Here is an 18,979-nt window from a genome sequence, read left to right as displayed (position 1 = left end):
TTAGACATGGGAGAAGCAGATGCATGAAACGTAAACGAAATTAATTTTGGATAAATACAACAAGCTTGCGCTGCTTCTATTGTTGCATTTGTTCTTTATATTTCTGCTGCTACTTCATCTGGCGCCAACCCGCAAAATGAAATTGACAGAATGAAGTCAGCTTGCACATTGGTGAAGGCTGCAGTGAAACCACTAGGTTCAGCAGGCCCGTCAAAGGGAAAAGCTCGCACGTAGGCTTAGTAGCAGCAGCAGGCTGACAGAATGGCAGTCAGCAACAGAAATATCCTATTACTGAGTTTCCGCTTCTCCGAATGCTGAAGTTTCTCTGTTCAGTTCAATCCCTATCAGTTGCTGATCATGCAGTCTCTGTAGCCCTGTTTCCGTGGCATTTCCCTGCGGTTCCGATTCCTTAGGGTGCCAGAGTTATTGTTCTGTGTGCTTTTCTTATCGCTGACTCTGGTGAAAACGAGCTGGGTGCTGGTGCTGCTACTGCAGTGGTTAAACCTTTGTTGTCCTTGCGCCATCTTGCTGCTGCATGACGATACCTGTATTTGCCGTAGATCGCCTCTGCACTGGTCGCCTCTGCGTCTCGTGCTGCTTCTGCTGCAAGTGTTGTTGCGGAGTATCTCACTTGCGTTTACGGGCAAAGAAGCGTCCCGAGGCTTGTGGAGCTGCAGCTGCGGTTGAGACTGATGCTGTTGCTGCTGCAGCTGTCGCTTGCACGAACTGGGTGTTATTCCACTTCCGCTCGTCCTGCCGGCAGTGGGCTTGATGACTGGCGCTGTGGTTGCTGCTGCTGTTGTTCTTGCTGTTGCTGCAAGTGATGTCGCTGCAGGTAAACTGACGCTGCGCTCGTTGCTGCTGTTGTTCTTGCTGTTGCTGCAAGTGATGTCACTGCAGGTGCTGCAGGTACTGGCAGCTGAAGCACTGATAGAACTACAGTGAAGAGTGCTGGTGTTAGGACACTTCGCCTGCGCACTGGGCTGGCTTTGACGCCTCCCGAATGCTCCTGGAGCGAACTTTTCTTCGCACATGGACTGACGGACAGCTGCAGCGGGTGCTGTAGTTACCGCAGCAATGTTGGCTCGTTGAGATAAGGGATATTGCTTCCAGGTTCTGCTGCTGCCTCTCTTGATGTGAATGACGTTCCCGCTAGGTTTGATACGCTTGCTGTTAACACTGTTGTAGCTGCTGTAGTTGCTGCAACTGTTGCTGCTGTGGTGGCTGCAACTGTTGCAATCAACAACCCGCAGGCAAGTTCCTCCAAGCCGTCGAAATAGTTGACTCTTTTCTGGGACTCCTTTAGGTTGCTGCACTTGTCCGTGAAAGCACGTGCTCATTTTCTGCAACAGCTCACCCTGGCGTTCGCGAGGACCAGGCCTTGCTCTACTCAACTTGAAAACTTGCTGCTGCTGCATTTCTTCTGATGCGCCGGACAGCACGCTCGAAGTTGCCGCTGCCGCGCTGGGGAAACCGACGAAGCACCTGGCTGCATGGTATTCTGAAGCTGCAGTAGCAGTAGCTGCTGCTGCTTCTGACGGAAGTAGTGGATTCTGCACCTTGTGGTTTTGCGGATTGGAAAGAGCAACAGATTCGGCGGGGGTCCCGCCAGCTGCAGACGCTCCAGTGGCAAAAGCAGCAACATGTGAGCCCACTACCGAAGAAAGCGGGCCTCTCATGCAGTGCAAACGATTTTCTCTTGAATTCCTGATGCTTTTCCCGTCTCCAACACCAGTGTGGGAAACATTATTCCGTTTAAGGTTGTCATAACCTCTGGTGCAGCTCTTGCTGCAAGTCCAACTGTATTCCCCGCCATAACTGCCACTGCAGCTGCTGCTGGGAGTCCAACCGCCGAAACCAGTATTCGCCTCACATTCAGCAGCGAATAGCGGATTGTTCGTCTTTGCTGTGGTTTTTTCCACCACGGAAGCATCAGAATTAGCAGCGTCGCCGCAAAGGGCAAAAGCATTTGCGGCTGGAGCAGCTGCTGCAGCGGCTTGGTGGAGCACAGTGTGGATGTCCCGGTTGCTGTTGCAACCAGGAAGCTTCCCACCGGTGCAGCAGCTGCTGCCACCGCAGTTTCCGCAGCGCGTGCAGATCTGTCTGTCAGATGCATTATTCCTGACACGATTTTCTGCCAAATGAAAGTCTTTTAAAGAGCCCCTAAGGATGACTTTGCCCGCCGTTGTATCCGCTGCAGCTTTTCCAACAACAGCTCGCTGCTCTCTCTGCAGATGTGCTGCAAGGGCCCCTACACGCAAACCGGCAGTTGTTTCACTCCCACGGTCTGCCCCATGAAAGCAGCCGCAGCAATGGGTTTCGGCAGCGGCACAGCAGCGGCATCGAGACCAATGAGAACGGGAGCAGCAGCAGCATTGAGCAGCAGCAGAATAAGTACCTATGCGGCGAACATTACATTTCGATGGGTCGTGTTGCTGCAGAAAAGTGGTAGCAGTTTCCCAGGGGTCGGCTGCTGCGCAAAACAGCATCAGCCCAGCTGCAACAGCACCGTTAGCCTTGGCAGCTGCCTTCTGTTTTTTGTCTTTGCTGCTGTTTCCTTAAAGAGTTTGTGTGCATATTTCTGCCTCGGTGGGTCCGTCTGGCTGGTGCTGAAGCTAATCCTTGCCATTCCTCACCATTTATTGCTAGCTAACTAGTTTCAAACAAGATAAATGTTTCTCTGCTTTTGTGTGTTTAGACGCCTCTCATTCTTTGTGTTGAGTTCACTACGAGCTTAGGGTTGTCGTTAGACTGAGCAAGCTCGTGCGTTTGCTGTGTTTGTGTAAGAGCCTTCGCCGCCGTTATTTTTTATGGATATCTACTATTGTGTGTCCCTTCCCATGTTTCTCGTTTTTTTATATCTACTCTTTTTTTTGTCTTGGCATGTTTCTACCTTTCCGTAAGACATCTGCTGTACTTGCATGTCTTTACATCTGGTCTTAGCGTCATTTGTGTGTGTGTCACTTCAGTTGTGCACTCTTTAGCGCATTGTCAGGTGTACGAACACCCCGACGGTTGCACAGCGGGGTGAACACCAGAAAAGGACGAACACAAAAAGTTATAATCAAGTCACAAGAAGCAGCCGCAGAACACCAGCGACTGGCAAGGATCTACAGTCCACACCAAAGTATCACAGGGACTGCCGCAGAAACAGTGACCAAAGGACACAAGAAATGTAAAACAGTAAATAATGAGATAAGTGGTGCCAATTGCCAAATAAAGGCAACAAAAATCTGCATTCAGCCGGCATTCAAGTGATGATGTGCAGCATCTACTTGGGGAGCAGCAGAGAGTCTTGATTTGGCCTCCCAGTACGACTGTCGTTAGAAGGAGCAAAGTGCCATGAGGAGCTGCAGTAGACGCTGCTGGTTCCAGTGCAGTTGCTGTTGCTGGTGCTGGTGTTTCTGCTGCTGCTGTTCCTGCTGTTGCGCCCATCCTAAGTGTCTGCAGGGAAGCTGCGCAGAAAGGCTGCAGGAGCTGCTGTTGTCTCCGGCGGCGCTGTGAGTTGCATCAAGTGATATTCTTCGTGATCAAAACTTCAGAAAAGACTAACTGCAAATTGGCTGAGTTCGTGCTAGCGTGGCTGTACTCTACACTAAAGCAGCAGCAATCACAGCAGGATAAGCTGCCATCCCAGCATCATTATTGTGAAAAGTGCAGTTTATATAGACATATTACGCAAAGGGTACTTCTTTCTAGATGTACATCTGCAAGAAGATCTGTGTGGGAGTCGCAGCAGCAGCAGCTGCGCCGCGTTGCTGCATGCAAGGTCACCGGTGTCAGTACTGCTTCTTTGGGAGTTGTTTTGTTGCGTTTCAGTTGTCTCGTTTCTCCGCAATTCTTTTTGTTTTCATTTAGTTGTTGTTTTTGCCCACAGGGGAGCAGCAGGTGGGTGAACTGTGTAGTGGGTTTGCTGCGACTTCTTCGGCTGCGGCGAGCAGCAACTGCAGCAGCAGCAGCGCCAGCGCGCAGCAACTCGGATTTGTTTGCACCTGATAATGGCATCTGCTGCTGCAGAGAGCTCGAAGCGAGCAGCTGCTGAGGATTTGGCGACTGCGCCCACTGCCGACACTTCTCCTGCCGTCCCGGACGCGAGCAACAGCAGCAGCAGCAGCAACAGCAGCCGCAGCAGCAGCAGCCGCAGCAGCAGCAGCCACAACTACGGCGTGGCCCTGGGGGCTGTAGGCGCTGCTGTCTCCGTCACTTTGCTGCAGTACCTCCCGCGGCTGCTCTCTGCTGAAGGCAGACAGGCTCTGCGAGCAGCACTTGCAGGGGCTGGCAGCAGCGACTGGTTTTTGCTGTTTTGCTGCAGCATTTTCTTTTGCGGATGCATTGGCAGCATTTTGTACAACGCGCACTTGGCGCACAACTGCAGGCTCGAGCGGTTCGTTGCTGCGCTGGTGCGGCAGCAGCGCAGGCAGCAGCAGCAGCTGCTGCTGCAGCAGCAGCCGCTGCCCGAGCAGCAGCAGCAGCTGCAGGACCGAAACGCGCAGCAACGCGAGCAGCTCGAGCAGCAGCAGCAGCAGCAGCACCCACACGGGGAGGACAGCGAGTGCTGCTGCTGCGATGAGGAAGAAGACAGAATTGGCGTCTTGTTTGTCACAGCTCATCCTGATGATGAGTCCATGTTCTTCGCTCCTTCTATTTCTCTCTTTGCTTCCAGCAAAGAAAGATTTGAAGTTTTCGTGCTGTGTCTGTCCACGGGTCAGCAGACACTCCAAACCCTGCGCGTCGCCTACGCCCTGCATTGCTGCTGCTGCTGCTGCTGCACTATTTGGTCTGTAGTTGGGCACCTGCTGCTGCTGCTGCTGCAGTTTTTGGTCGTTAGTTGGGCTGCTGCTGCTGTTTCGGGTGTTCAGTGTCTGCGAGTTTGACAGCCAGCTGCTGCACCTTGACTGCAGCGCTCTGCTGCTGCAACTTGCTGCACCTGCTGCTGCTGCTGCTGCAGGCGACTACGAGGGGCTTGGCTCAGTGAGGTCTGCGGAACTGGCAGCAGCAGCTGCTGCCTTCTGTGTCCCAAAGGAGAACTTTGTTTGTTTGGATGAAAAGGAAATGAAAGATGGCTGGACGAAATGGGACAGCAAGGCAGTTTGTGCTGCCGTGAAGTCATTTGTGGAGAAGAGAAAACAAATTCAAGTTGTGAGTGTGCCTTTTGCTTTCCCAATTCAACTTTTTTGTTAATTTTGCTTTCTATTTTTACCAATTTATTCATTCTAGTTGTTTCTGGATGCTTCATTGCAGATTTTCTCCTTTGATGAACTCGGGGTGTCTAGACACCCCAATCATTGCAGCGTCTACGAGGGACTTCGGTAGGACAGCAGCAGCTGCAACGCGAACTGCAGCACGAACAGGACCACGAGTGGCAGCAGAAGCAGCAGCTGAAAGAAATCCATTTGTCTTTATCTTTCTCAGGCTCTACAACGCAGAGATCCTTGAAACATGCAAGGAGCAGCAGAAGCAGCACCAACAGCAGCGGAAGCAGGAGCACAAGCAGCAGCAGCAGCAGCAGCTGCAACTGAGAAAGGATGAAGCGCAAGCAGATTCGGAAGCTGGAACGCAGAGAAAAAGCCGGCAGCAGGAGGCCGAGGATGAGCAGCAGCAGCGGGAGCAGCAGCAAATGCAAGACATGCAGCTGCTGCCTTCAGTGTTCATCTTCTCCCTGCAAAGCTATGGTCTGCTTCGCAAGTACTCGGGTGTTCTCAATCTCATACCAGCAACTATTGACGCTAACAACAAGGGCGTGTGCGTCGCTTGTGCTGCTGCTGCTGCTGCTGCTGCGAGTGTTGCTGCTGCTGCTGCTGCGAGTGTTGCTGCAGCTGCTTCAGGTCCCCTATCTGCCGCTGGAGCAGTCATTTGCACCTCTTGTGGCGCTGCTGCAAGATTTGCTGCCTGCTGGCTTCTTGCTGCTGCTGCCTTGCTGCTGCTACTAAGTTGGAAGCAAGCTGCTGTGTGCTTCTGTGATCAGAGACGTTGCAGCATGTGTCACTCCAAGAGCTTCCGTCAGGTCGGCTGCAGCACCGGTCGCCTTTGCTGCTGCTTCACCTGCCGCTGCTGCCGTATCCTGTGCTGCTGCTGCTGCAGCTGCCGCTGAAGCTGTACGTGGGAGCCACGTACTGTCAGCGCTAGCAGCAGCAGCAGCAGCAGCAGATGCAAGTGGAGCTGCAAGTCTTGTGGGGGGTTTGAGTGCAGGGGGATGCTGTGTCATTCTTCCCAGCTTGTTTGGTTCCGTTGGCTTTTCGTTCTCTTCTCCAGGTAAACAAAGCAGTCCATGAGTCACTGCAGCAGCAGCGCAGCAGCAGCGCAGCAGCAGCCCAGCAGCAGCGCAGCAGCAGCGCAGCGGCAGCGCAGCACTGCAGCAGCGCCACCCTGTTTCGCTGCTGCAGTGACGTGCTGCTGCAGTGCAGCCACTGTTGCAGTTACCCCTACACGAAAGCCCAGATCTTAGCTTGATCCCAGGACTTAGTAGAAAACGCAATAAGCATGTTTAAAAGATGCAAATTAAAATAATAATTCATTTGCAGGTTTGAGCTTAGCTGCTGCTGCTGCTAGTGCTGCGTCAGTGGACGTCGGCTTTTGGGGTCGGCTTTCCTGCATTGGCTGTGGCTGCATCCCCTGCGCTGCTGCTGCTGCTGCTTTTGCTGCTGCTGCTGCTGCTGCAGTTACTCGTACACAAACGTCTATGCCCCTATCGACTGAGGCGGAAGTCGCTGTTCGTCACAAGTTGAGGCTGGCGTTGGAGCAGCAGCAGCAGGCCGCTGCTGCCCTTAGCTGTATCCGGCCGCGTAGGCCCAACAGCGGTGCCAGCAGCTGCTGCTGCCGCTGCTGCTGCAACAGCAACAGCTGCAACATGCCCCTCAGCTAGCGCAGGCAGACTGTGGGGCTCACGGCTGCAGCAGCTGCTGCTGCAGCTGCAACAGCTGCAGCACGCCCCTCAACCAGCGCAGGCAGACTGTTGGGCTCATTTTGTTTGCTGTTTGAACAAATGCTACTCGCTGTTAAAGCACTGCGCGTGGCTGGTTGACAGCTCTTGCTGCTGCTGCTACTGCTGCTGCTGCTGCTGCTGCCCATTTCACTCAGTCTGTGGAATTCTGCGCTTATCTGCAGCAAGCTTTTACATTTCTGTGTCAGCTACTGCAACAGCAAATGAAACATTAGCACCAAACTACTTAGTGCCTCTAGCTCAGATACATGCAAAGGCGGGCAGCTGAAGCAGCCATATCAAGGACATGCCATTGCATCCTTTTCTCCTGCTGCTGCTGCTCTCGCTGCTGCTTCCTCAGTAACTGCTGTGGCTCCTTTTCTTTCTATATTCCATTTGACGGTCACTCGGAGCCTTCCCGGCACCAAAGGCTGCCTGTATGGCGACACGGCGCAGTTGCTGGTGCTAGAGAACCAGCAGCAGCAACAGCAGCGGCAGCAACTGGTGCAGTTGCAGCCGGCCCTGTAGCGGCAGCAGCCGCTGCAGCTCTTATGTTGAACGAAACGAAGGTCAGCGTTCTGCATCCTTACCCACTGCGATACTGGCAGCGGTACGGCTAGGATGCTGCTCCTGCTGCAGCTGCTGCAGCTGCTGCAGGTGCTGCTGCAGCTGCAGCAGGCGGTGCCTGTGCTGCTGCTCTGAATTCATGCTGCCCTTTGCAGGCGGCACTGCTATTTCATTTCTGGGTTTGCACGTCAGTGCTGTTGCTGTCTTTATGCCCAGCAGCAGCAGTAGCAGCAGCAGCGTTTCCATCAGCAGTCAAAAGAGTCACCGGGTTGCTGCCTTGCTGCTTGATCCTCTCCTTAAAAGCTGCATGTGCTGCATCCCACGCCTCTTTGAAGCTTTGAGTCTTCTCGCTGTGTCGGCGGTCAGCCAACTGCGACACGTCGATGCCAACTTCTCCCTGTAAACAGGCACAGCAGCAGCAGCAGCAGCAGCAGCACGGCGTGGTACGAATGAGCAGCAAAGCCAGCAGTTGCAGCAGCCACTGCAGCAAGGACACGAAAGCTAGCAGAGTAGCACGAGCTGCAGCAGCAGCACCAACACCACGGAAATAAGCCGCAGGAATAGCACGCGGATGCAGCAAATCCAACGTCAGTGGTGCTTAGCATGCAGCTACGCAGCAGCAGCAGCAACAGCAGCAGCAGCAGCACATCCACTCGTTACCTTTAGTATGCAAGACCACCAGAGATCAGCAGAAGGAAGGATCTTCTTTTTCCTGAGATGCAGATCAACGAAAAAGAGCGCTGGCGGCAGCGTCTCCTGTGGCAGCTCTGTAATGCTCTCGCTGTTGCTGCTGCTGCTGCTGCTGCTGTTGTTGTTGCTGCTGCTGCTGCTGCTTTCTTTCGACCGCTGCTGCTGCGTCGCTATTTCCTTAAGGTGCTTCCAGTTTATGCGCCTCTCCGTCACCTCCCACAGCCACGAGTCCTCGTCGGGCTCTACGGGGTGGGGGAAGCTTCCCTCCAGCAGCACGTGTTCCTTGCTGCTGCTGCTGCTACGGCTGCTGCTTGCGTCGCTGCTGCTGCTGGCGGGAGGCAGCAAGGGGGTGCTCGCGCAGCAGATCTTGAGAGTGTGTTCCGTGAGGTGTACGCGCAGGTCCCGGCCCCGGACGCCGAGCGGCAGCGCCAAAGACAACACAACTTCATTTGCTGTTTGTCTCCAGAAGTACTTATTTTCGCTAACTCCTCCATTTCGGACAAGTTTTTGCATTTCGGACTTTCCGAGTCCCGTGGACACGACGGCGGGGAGGCCTGCTGCTGCTGCTGCTGCGTCCGCTGCTGCTGCTGCTGCTGCGGGCAACTCTGCAGCCTGCACGGGGCCGCACCGAGGCCACTCGTGGGCGTCTTCGAAGGACATGCCCATCTCGCCCATCTCTTGCTGCTGCTCCTCCTCCATCCACTGCTGCAGCTGCTGCTGCTGCTGCGCTGCTTCTTCATTCTTCGGATGGATGTTCAAACCCTCAGGGCCAATTGTCACAGCTTCATCCTTTGTGAGCCGCCTCACTCGGGGGGCCGGAGTTTCCTCCTCCTCGTCGTCGCCGATGTGGTCCCACTTGCTGTAATCGATCCCCCTGCTGCTGCTGCTGCTGCTGCTGCTGCTGCTCTTGCCGGGCAGCGCATGCTTGCGCGGAGCACACGTTGCACCTGGCGTCTCTTCATCACTGCTGTCCACTTCCAGCTTGTCCCATTTGCTGTAGTCCACCATTTTCCGAACCAGCAGCAACGAGTGCTGCTGCAGCCGCACAGCCGCACCGCCTTCTGCAGCTGCTGCTGGTGTTGCTGCTGCTGCTAGCGTTGCTGCTGCGACAGCTGATGCTTCCTGGCTTTCCTCTGGTGGAATTATCCTGTCAACTCTTGTGAGAAAGGTACACAGATGGCGGAATAGACACGCCAAAGCAGCTGCCGAGCCGTGCCAGTGCGTCTGCTGCTGCAGCTGCGTTGCTGCTTTCGTTGAACTGTTCTGAAACAATAGAAATATACCGTCTTATGCACACGGGTAGTGAAGAAGGCAAAGAGATGAGTGCATGCAGCAGCAGCGCAGGACCCATTTCAGTAGTGGCCGCCGCCGTGGGCCCCAACTGGTCGCAGCAGCGACTGGGCAGCAGCAGCAGACATCCAGCAGCAGACTCAGAGCAGATCAAAGTCACGTTTCCCATCGTACTTAACGAAGTAATATTCGGATAGGTCTTTGACTGACAAGGCGCCTGGCCTGCTGGCGATTGGAGCAACGGCAGCAGCAGCAGCTAAGGCTGCAGTGGGTGCTTCTTCTGTGAGTGTGTACAGCTCGCATCGAGCTACTTCGCCTCTTTTGTTGAAGCTATTTCAGCTGCAGTAGCAGCAGCAGGCTTAGCAGCAGCAGCAGCAGCAGGAACAGCGGACCCTATTGAAAATGCTGGAGCGCATGCGTTGCTGGTTTTCCGGCTCCAAGGATGACCGCAGCGGCCTCCTGCTGCCGTCTCTGACTCAAGGCGGAGCGAGTCCTGCGTTATGCCGCAGCGCGGAGGTTTCCGCTGCTCCCGCTGCAGCTGCTGCAGCAGCAGCAGAGCCGGAAGTAGTGCGCCCGATCACGGATGCTGCTGCTGCGGCCAAATCAGCTCCAGCCATGCAGAACGTGTCCGCCGCGGACTATCCCACCCCCGCCAAGTACCTGGAAAACCCCGATCTGATTCCCACTTACTACACTTTCCAAAGCAACATGGTTTCCGACGAAGATCTGCTACCGGGGATGCTGCGCAACTTGGAGGTCGACCGCCGGCTGACGCTGCCGACCCGCACTCACATTCGCTTTCTGGTGACAGCCACAGACGTGATCCACTCTTGGGCAGTGCCGGCGCTGGGCATTAAGGCGGATGCCATCCCGGGGCGCCTCCAGAAGGTGAACACTTTCATTCAGAGGGAGGGGGTCTTCTACGGGCAGTGCAGCGAGCTCTGTGGGGCTCTCCACGGCTTCATGCCCATTGTGGTGGAGGCCGTCAGCCCTGAGACGTACGCAGCCCACGCGAGAAAATGGTACAAGGAGTAAGCAGCAGCAGCAGCAGCAGCAGCAGCAACGGTAGCAGTTGCACGGAAACCGTGAACTTAGCGCCAACTGAATCCGCAAGTGGGCCTTTACTCAAAGAGTCAGGGATAAGGCGGCTGCCACACAAACGTGGTGTAGGGAATGGGGAGCAGCAGCTGCAGCAACAACAACAACGGCCGCAGCAGCACTACTTGTGTGTGTGATCGCGGCTCTGCTGCAGACAGTCGCTGGTTTGTGTAACTGCAGCAGGCCTTGTTTGCGCATAAAAAGTAAAGTCTTCATACATTTCATAAGAATTGCGTCGGGGGTGAAACCGAGGTTAGGACTAGAGAACATCAGTTTCAGCGGCCTTTGGGCTAGGAAGCTGCAGATCATCAGCAGCAACAGCAGCAGTTGCAGTTTCTGTAGCAGCAGCTGCTGCTGCAGGATTGTAGCCGTTGTGTCTCGACCTTTGGTGGAGGGAGAGGCGGCGTTGGTTGTGTTTAATGAATAATAATTAGGGCGATTGCTGATGTTTCTTTCCTCGCAAACGACTTTGTGCTAGTTTTATTTGCACAAGTACGTGTTCAATAACTCGTTTTTACCTTCAATTGCAAACGTGCTCGATGCAGGCTTTTTTTTGCCAGACTGACGGGAGTTCAGGGTCCTGCCTTCAGATCTTGGGGTTTGGAGCCTAGGGTTTAGGGTTTTAGGTGGAAGGTTGCACCTCGTTTGCCCGAACATAGAAATTAGAGGCTGCAAAGAAGAGCCTTGCCTAACAGCAGCATCTTAGGCACTTCAAAGTGCAGCGTGTTGCACTGCAGGAGCAACAGCGCTTGCTGGTTCCGGGGTCGCTAACGTGGTCACGCCGCATTTGTGGACAGCATAATTTTGCGGAAAACAACGCTAAAATACGCATCAGACAATCAGGAAGACGAGAGGAATCTAAATTGTCACCCTATGCTCCTAGCTAGGGAAGTGCACGACAGGAAGCTGCCTCTGCAGTGAGCGGAGTAGGTCAACAACGAGAAACGGGATCCAAACAACTGAAAGACAAGGGCCATCGTAAACCGTTGATTCCACGGAAATGCACGTATGTGCATCTGAGCCTTCTGACTTCCACATATTCGTGCTTTGTATCCAGTTGCTCACTGGTGCGTATGGACGAATGCGGATTTTCATCCCGGTATTAGTCACAAACGCACGTTTCTATGAGCAGGTTAGGTTAGGAGAGCAACACTAGCATTGCAGAAAGCGAAAGTTCCCGGTGTTGACTCCTGTTGTCGTCCGAAGGAACAGACAACAGAAAAAGAAGCAATGTTCAGAAGCAATGAAACAAGGAGGAAGGGGCCTATGCATTTGTTGTTCATTCTCAGATTACCGTGCATCAGTTCTGTGTACAGTGTATGAAGCTCCGCACAGCCCGTATACCCTCAGGTACACTTCATAATTTTCAGTAGCATCTGCGGCAGTTTAACTAGCAGATAGGCAGAGGGGTAGACGAGAAGCGTGTGGCAAGGGCCATTACCTTCCACTGTCAGCGCAATTAACCTATTTTTAGGTGTAGGAGCTGTGCAGCCATTCAAATGCTCTAGAAGTAGGACTAGCTGCTGGCTTCCCACCGGCGCAATGTTCCGGAAGCAAAGACAAGGTGCACGGAAAGAAGCCGACAAGTGATCCAAAAGCACCAAAGATGTGGCAGGAAACGAAAGGCAAAGAGGCCAGCAAAGATGCAAGACAAACAAAGAGAGCTGCAAAGACAGAAAGGCAAAAGCGGGAGGATACAGAAAAATGAAGGCCAGGAGGATGAAAATGGTGAGAGAAACACAAGCATCAAAGTAGAACGACAATTAATACAGAGAGAGGACAAGAAGCGCACACATGCCGTTCTGCAGCTTGAGAGCCCAATGCGCTTCAAATAAACTTGCAGCCAACGTATAGACTTTGTAAATTATGCAAACAATCCTGAGCCCGCAAAACATGAGTACAGCCTCAGCGCACAGTGCTACATAATCTCACTATAAAGTGTTTTGTGTGTTGCTGCCTCCAAAAGGGCGGGCAGCTCTATTTGTCGGCTTGAACTTTTTGAGGGCTGAACGCGTGTGAAAATTTCTGTCGTTTTCGGCTTAAAGTATTCTGGAGTGGCGCTGCCGTGTATCTTTTCTCAGGACTATATTTCCTTGTTGAGAGTGAGCTGACAACTCTTCGGAACCGTTGCAGTATCTGTAAGGAATGTAAGAGCTGTTTCTGTAGAGCAACTCCATATTGTTCCCAGATATGGCGTTCATGGCCATATAATTCAGAATATGTAGATTAGCATAATAAGTACATGCAACGGAATCCTTGGGCAATAGGGCCTCTATTTAGGCCTAGGGATTTGGGTTCGAACTCTATTGTGTTGCACACCCACTCTGTAACGGAGAAACAATGGGAGAACATAGATGCATCCCAGGCATTGAGGAGTCTCAAACGTTTCGCGTAGACTTCCTTTTCGAAAAACTATATGTTTAATTTATAATGATAGGAATGAGCATTGGTAAGCAGAGCGGGAGAGGCATGCCGCAGCCGAACTAAGTTCACTACAGTTTCCGTAGCAGTGGTTTCAAGAGTGGAAACTACATTAAACGACATAATTATGCCCACCAGTGTGCCTGAAAGCGTAGTTAGCGTGGCCAATCAGTCTTCTGTAAGGAGGACAGGCAATAAATTTGCAGTGAAGCTTGGTGTTATCTGCGCTCTGCGTCACTCCGTGCCTGCGGGCTGATCGCATCGAAATGCTATGTGCACTGCCTTTGCAAAGCAAGCATCTCGTCAAACAATTTGGAGGTTGAATGCAGGACCAATGAAGTAGAGCGCCTCCCATCGACCAAGTGTGAACTACACCGGCATCTTCGCCTGGGGAGAAGACAGCCAACATCTTGGCCGCTATAAACCCACCGGATTATATGTCTCAGACGAGCCCCACGTGCCTGGTTATTCTGCTTCACGTGCGTTTTAGCCAAGTCCGTAGAACAAGTCTCCTAGCTTGTGCCTAACCGTATATTAACCACAGGCGATGACGGCAGCCACGGGATTGCGCTCAAGTAATCCGAAACTATAGCTCCCACTTCGGAAGATCCGCTTATATAGAACAGCGTGCGCACGTAGAGTCGCTATGCCGCTTTGGGATTCGTAAGGGTGCATAGGCTGCCCTCCGATATTGTGAGGACGGCGCAGCGTGGCTGCGCGGTCCGCCGTGGAATTGGACAGCCGCATCTGATGATTCCACAAGACAGTGACAATAGCTCTGGAAAAGGTTAGAGCGGGACAATAACGGTTCAAGTTCTTGTCTACCTGAGAAGAGCCACATTTTGTCGTAGTGACACATCCTGCTCCGAACGCGAGGATGCACAGTAGTTCCGAAGCAGGGCAATATTTGGGCGGCGACCTTGGCTAAATGCCGAACGGCTTTAGAAGGGTTAAGCAGAAATAGCCCCCACCGGTACGCTTTCCTCCTGAAACTACACAAATCTTCGTACAATATACTTACCCTTTTTTCCAGAATAGTTCGTCACAGGTACTGTAACCTATGGCACTAAGTGTCGGCTGATTTAAAGAGTTTTTGAGAAAAAGTAGGCACACGCATACTTGATACGATACTATAGTGTTTAAAGAGAGAAATATGCTGTAGTTCATGAACAAATACAAACAAATTAAGAGATTTCGGGCTTCACTTGGAGGGCGAAACAGTGCCACCGATGCCCTTCCTCCCAGCTGTCCAACTGGGCTACAATAGTACGTCAAAGATGGCGAAGGCCCTTAACTCCGCACCTTACATTGGCTTTGGGAAAGTACTGTCTGATCCACAAGGGACAACCCTGGCAAAACCTGAGAGAACGAAGTTGCTATAGGTTTGATTCACCTCAGGTCCCTTAGAAAGCTCTTTTACTCGCTAAAGGATGACGTCAAGACACACTGATTTACCCGCGCTTGCAACCATATGTGTGGGCACATGGATGATGCTTGACAGGTTCATAGAGGCGGCCAAGTAGGGCCTTCGGGACGTAGCAACGGCAGGAAGCAGGCAGATAATCTTTGCTTCATCCCGCCATTTTAGGTTACCGACTTGGATTCGTTGTGTCCATCTTCGCTATCCCACCCATTGGTGCTAACTTCGGGAGGGAGCGTTTTCGAGGTACCAAAAGTTGGTGATGATATGCGGACTGATACAGGCATTATTAGTTTTGAGCCTTCCGCTAAATCTGCTGACTTTTCCATTTCCCATCAAGTACAGAAAATACGGAGCAGCCTCCAGCCAGCAGCAACTTCACTCGGCGAGGATGGTGGAGTTGCTGCTCGAGCTTAAGACGGAGCTAGTGTACTCCCACGGTGAATAAGCTAAGAAAAGACTTTTGGAGCAACGGCGTGGCATAGTTGTCCAATGTAAGGACTGTACGACTGATGGCCAGAAGCCCCTGGGGTCTGCAGTTGATTTAGGCATACTTCAAGTCTACCCACCCCAGTTAAAACAGCATAACTTGAGAGTATTTACATTGCACAATTAACAAAAGCTGTACATTTCTGTCCCTACACCTGACGCGCTTGGGCTGTAGGGCGCCCTACTTCCAGGACAAGGAAACCCCAAATTGTAGGCGGGACCGCCTGAAGGACTCAAATATCGCAGTTTCATGGGCAAGCAATGATTAGGAAACTGCGTGAAGAAGCCAGCCTAGAGAAGAGTGCTCCATAAGTACAAACTAGCAACAGGTGAGGGGCACTGGAAGAATCCCCCGTAGTCAATTTTCGTGACTGCAGTCGGGACCAGTGTGGGCTTCGGTGAGAGCGCAAAACAGCGCTTTTGCAATCTCTTGGCTGGGAACCAAAGGCTTGCGCCCCGAAATTCGATATTTCTTATGAGTTCCTATTTCTTTGGCAAGTTTTGCCTGTGCCCAACAATGTGGTGTCTGGGAAGTCATGGGACTGCTGACTGCGGGCTTAGCACTACTCGTAGCGCAACATATATCACCCAATAGGCGAAAATGCTCTTGACCATAGTGAATAGGATGTCTGTAAACACCGGCTGAGAAGCTTCAGCGGTACAGTAACTTCTCTGTTTCCATTGATTCTCTTCCCAAAGAATTCGTCGCAGCAGCTGAAACCTGACCCACATGATATTTGCTCCCCTTCCCCACCCCCAAGATCAGCATACAGCAGACAAAGCTTGGCGCATGTCATACAGCAATTGAAATGCAGGAGTTATAAGGAGAACAGGTAGAGCTTGACGCAGTACTGGAGCACGGACAGAGTTAGGCAAGGGAAAGCCGAGGCAAGCGCCAAGTGAAAAGGGAATGAGCGAGTAGATCCATCTTATTTGCTCGTTTCTAAATAATAAAATTAAATGCATGCATACTTAGACTATTAGGTTGGTCGGTTTGGTAGCTGTAGGCGGCGATGGTGCATGGGGGCGGCAGCGACGTGTGTTGGCGTGATCGTGCCGGGCGTGTTTGCTGGTTTGTTGAATGTGCATCTGACCCCCCTACTGTGTCGTTCCGTCTTGTGTTCCTTTGTCGTCTATTTGCTCTTTTCGAGCAATTTAATTGCGACAGAGAGGGCTAGGAAGCCGGGAAACCGCTGCGAGGTTTGGGTGTATGGACAGTATCCTTCCTACCCGCCACGCCTACCCTACTACTACTTGCAACTGCAACAGGAACACTACCGCCGGCCGCGCCCCATTGCGTCTGAGCTACCAAGCTTTCCGAGTTTGTTTGCTCCTTGTTCTCTAGATCACCCCAGAAATATTTATCTACCCTCAGTTTCGTTTACATCACCGCCGGCACCATGGGGCTCTCTCTCAGCCGGCTCTTCAGCCGCCTCTTTGGGAAACGCGAGATGCGTATTTTGATGGTTGGCCTGGACGCAGCCGGAAAAACTACGATTTTATACAAACTGAAGCTAGGAGAGGTTGTCACCACCATTCCTACAATCGGTAAGCGACACCGGCCACGCTTCAGCTGCTGTCCACGGGGGAACCCACCGTGTCTTTGCTACCTCTTTTCCTCCGCGCCTTTCCTCCACTGCATTACAGTCTTACATGCCGTGTGCACCTTTGTTTGTTTTAAATATATCATCTTCAACTGCCCCGCGGCCTCAAAGCGGCCGTCTCGCCTGCCCAGTGCTCCTGGAGACAGGCAAGTGGGCTGGCCGCTGCTGCTGCCCTCTCCAGTTTCTTCGAAATGCTGCTAAATAACATCAAACTGGAGCCAAAAGCTGCTGCATGCAGCGCTGTGCGTTGCGGGGGGGCCAGTCGCCTGGCTTGGGGCCTGCTGCTGCTCCTGGTGCTCGGGCCTCCCTGCTGCAGGATATTCAAGTTTGCGGCGCTGCTGCTGCTGCGCTGCAGTGCCAGCACCCTGCAGCACGCCCTTGCTGCCAGCAGCGCCCCGCTGCAGCAAGGCAGCAACTCTTGCTGCGATGCTGCTGCTGCTGCGCAGCCGCCAGCAAATGTGGGGCTTCGGGGGGCTGCTTGCATGCTGCTGCAGCATTTGTCCAAATGGATCTGGGGGACCAGCGGGGCTACCTGGCGGCGTCGCTTCTCTCTGATGCTGCAGCAGCAGCAGCAGCTGCTGCTGCTGCCTTGCATGCATGGAAATGCTGCTGCTGCTGCTGCTGTGCTGCAGGCTTCAATGTGGAGACAGTGGAATTTAAGAACATTTCCTTCACTGTATGGGACGTGGGAGGCCAGGACAAAATCCGACCTCTTTGGCGCCATTACTTTTCAAATACTCATGGCATCATTTTCGTCGTGGACTCCAACGACAGAGAACGCATTGTTGATGGTCTGCTGCTGCTGCTGCTGCAGTTGCTGCTGCTGCTGCAGTTGCTGCTGCTGTTGTTGAGTTCTCTTTATTGCAGTTACTTGCAGTGTCGGTTTATCTGTGCCTCTCCGGGAACTCTTCAGTAGCCTTCCGGTGCTGGTGCACTTCCTGCTGCTTCATCGGTTGCTGCTGCAGTTGCTGCTGCTGCAGTTGCTGCTGCTGCTGCAGCTGCTGGTGTGGGGGCTGCTGCGGTGTTCGGCGCAGCGAAGGAGGAGCTGCACCGGATGCTGGGGGAGGACGAGCTACGGGACGCTGTGCTGCTGGTGTTTGCAAACAAACAAGATTTGCCAAACGCAATGAGTGTTCCGGAAATAACTGACAAACTAATGCTTTATTCCATTCGACACAGACACTGGTACATCCAGTCTGCATGCGCCACAGCAGGAGACGGGCTCTTCGAGGGGCTCGACTGGCTCTCCACCACGCTGGCCAACAAGTCGTGAGTTTCGGGTGTATGTACACCTCACTGCGGCTGCTGCATGCGCTCGCTCCGCGTCTTTTTCGCTATTTCAACTCCAGAATAAAAGGGAAACTTTTCTGTTTCGTTTTTGCTGCAGAACCGACTGATAGCCGCGCCAGTTGATGCTACTGAGAGCAGTAGTTTATCTGCATGGCCCCCTGACAGGAGGCGGAATGTGGGGGCTGTGGGGCCCCGGGGCCCCCTGAGGGGCCCCTGGGACCCCCTGAGGGGCCCCTGGGACCGCTGAGGGGCCCCTGGGGGCCCCTGAGGCCCAGGGGGGCAGGGGTGGATTTGGAATTGCTTCTTCGGGCCTCGGAGGGCGACCGCAGGCTCGGTGTGGCGGATGTGCCGGGGTGGCTTTGCCAGTAATGAATATTAATCCCTCTTCATTCTTTTTATTTCTCGTAAGGGTTCGGTGTGTCGCTTTTTTCTCAATTTGTACACGCCGTGCCCTGCGGGCTCTTTAGTGACCCTGTTCTAAGTACATACCCAAGTGTATGTCCCAACTAGATCTATGCAGCACCTGCCTGCGCACCCGGGGCAGCGCATGCAGCCCCGCGTGCAGCGACACCGGAAATAAGAGTGAAATTCAAATTCCTAGAGGTGCACAGAGTCGTTAGAGTGCCAAGAGGCGTGCAACTTGACTGTCGGTACACCGCGCGCCGAACTGTCGAGACCACCGAGCACGGCACGGCATTTCTTGTTTGTTTGCAAACGAGAGGCGGATGTGGATGCAAGCAAAACAAATGCACTACTGCGTATTTATGCGTTGCATATGCGTGCCGTGTATGCATGCATATCCGTATATAGGCACGGAAATACATGAACACGCACATGTAAGCATATGTAATTTCATTGATCGTCGGATGTGCACTGACGCCAGGATTTTAATAGCTAATAGTTAACAGTGTACAGTTTCGCCCCTAGATGCTGCGAGCTGCTTACTGGCGAGCCCTTGGGTAAAATTTAACAGAATTTGCTTCGCCCCCTAAATAGCTCTAGAAGTGCAGCGCAGCATGGATAGCTCTAGAAGTGCAGCGCAGCAGATGTGGAGGGGTTTTTTATACCTTTTTTCTTTTCCGTGACCTCGGGAGTTGCATTGTATACAGTGGGGAGGGGGGTCGTTGAGTAGGACTTGAGGGCGGTGAACACTGAAGCTTGCGGAGTAAGTATGAGACTGTAGATTTCTCT

General features: G+C 53.0%; 4 protein-coding genes across 4 annotated transcripts; 3 read left to right on the top strand and 1 right to left on the bottom strand.

Moving 5' to 3' along the window:
- Positions 1 to 3,998: 3,998 nt before the first annotated feature.
- ETH_00002805 (N-acetylglucosaminylphosphatidylinositol deacetylase, putative) lies at positions 3,999 to 7,447 on the top strand (the record flags this gene model as incomplete). The annotated part of the gene is made up of 7 exons (XM_013376917.1): positions 3,999 to 4,704; positions 4,949 to 5,139; positions 5,242 to 5,309; positions 5,413 to 5,742; positions 5,966 to 6,004; positions 6,190 to 6,252; positions 7,180 to 7,447. The coding sequence occupies 7 exons, from the start codon at positions 3,999 to 4,001 to the stop codon at positions 7,445 to 7,447; spliced, it is 1,665 nt and encodes a 554-aa protein (XP_013232371.1).
- A 208-nt stretch (positions 7,448 to 7,655) lies between these two features.
- ETH_00002800 (nuclear movement domain-containing protein, putative) lies at positions 7,656 to 9,184 on the bottom strand (the record flags this gene model as incomplete). The annotated part of the gene is made up of 2 exons (XM_013376916.1): positions 7,656 to 7,883; positions 8,147 to 9,184. The coding sequence occupies 2 exons, from the start codon at positions 9,182 to 9,184 to the stop codon at positions 7,656 to 7,658; spliced, it is 1,266 nt and encodes a 421-aa protein (XP_013232370.1).
- Positions 9,185 to 9,868: 684 nt separating this feature from the next.
- ETH_00002795 (cytochrome c oxidase subunit II, putative) lies at positions 9,869 to 10,501 on the top strand (the record flags this gene model as incomplete). Its single annotated transcript, XM_013376915.1, has 1 exon — positions 9,869 to 10,501. One exon carries the CDS (start codon positions 9,869 to 9,871, stop codon positions 10,499 to 10,501), a length of 633 nt encoding a protein of 210 aa, XP_013232369.1.
- Positions 10,502 to 16,294: 5,793 nt separating this feature from the next.
- Positions 16,295 to 17,771, top strand: ETH_00002790 (ADP ribosylation factor 1, putative; the record flags this gene model as incomplete). The annotated part of the gene is made up of 3 exons (XM_013376914.1): positions 16,295 to 16,442; positions 17,131 to 17,289; positions 17,533 to 17,771. The coding sequence occupies 3 exons, from the start codon at positions 16,295 to 16,297 to the stop codon at positions 17,769 to 17,771; spliced, it is 546 nt and encodes a 181-aa protein (XP_013232368.1).
- Positions 17,772 to 18,979: the final 1,208 nt, after the last annotated feature.

The sequence above is a fragment of the Eimeria tenella genome, genomic scaffold (assembly GCF_000499545.2).
Source record: "Eimeria tenella Houghton genomic scaffold, Eth_scaff42, whole genome shotgun sequence".
In the NCBI taxonomy this organism is placed as follows: domain Eukaryota; phylum Apicomplexa; class Conoidasida; order Eucoccidiorida; family Eimeriidae; genus Eimeria; species Eimeria tenella.
This window is presented reverse-complemented; position numbering and strand designations above follow the sequence as displayed.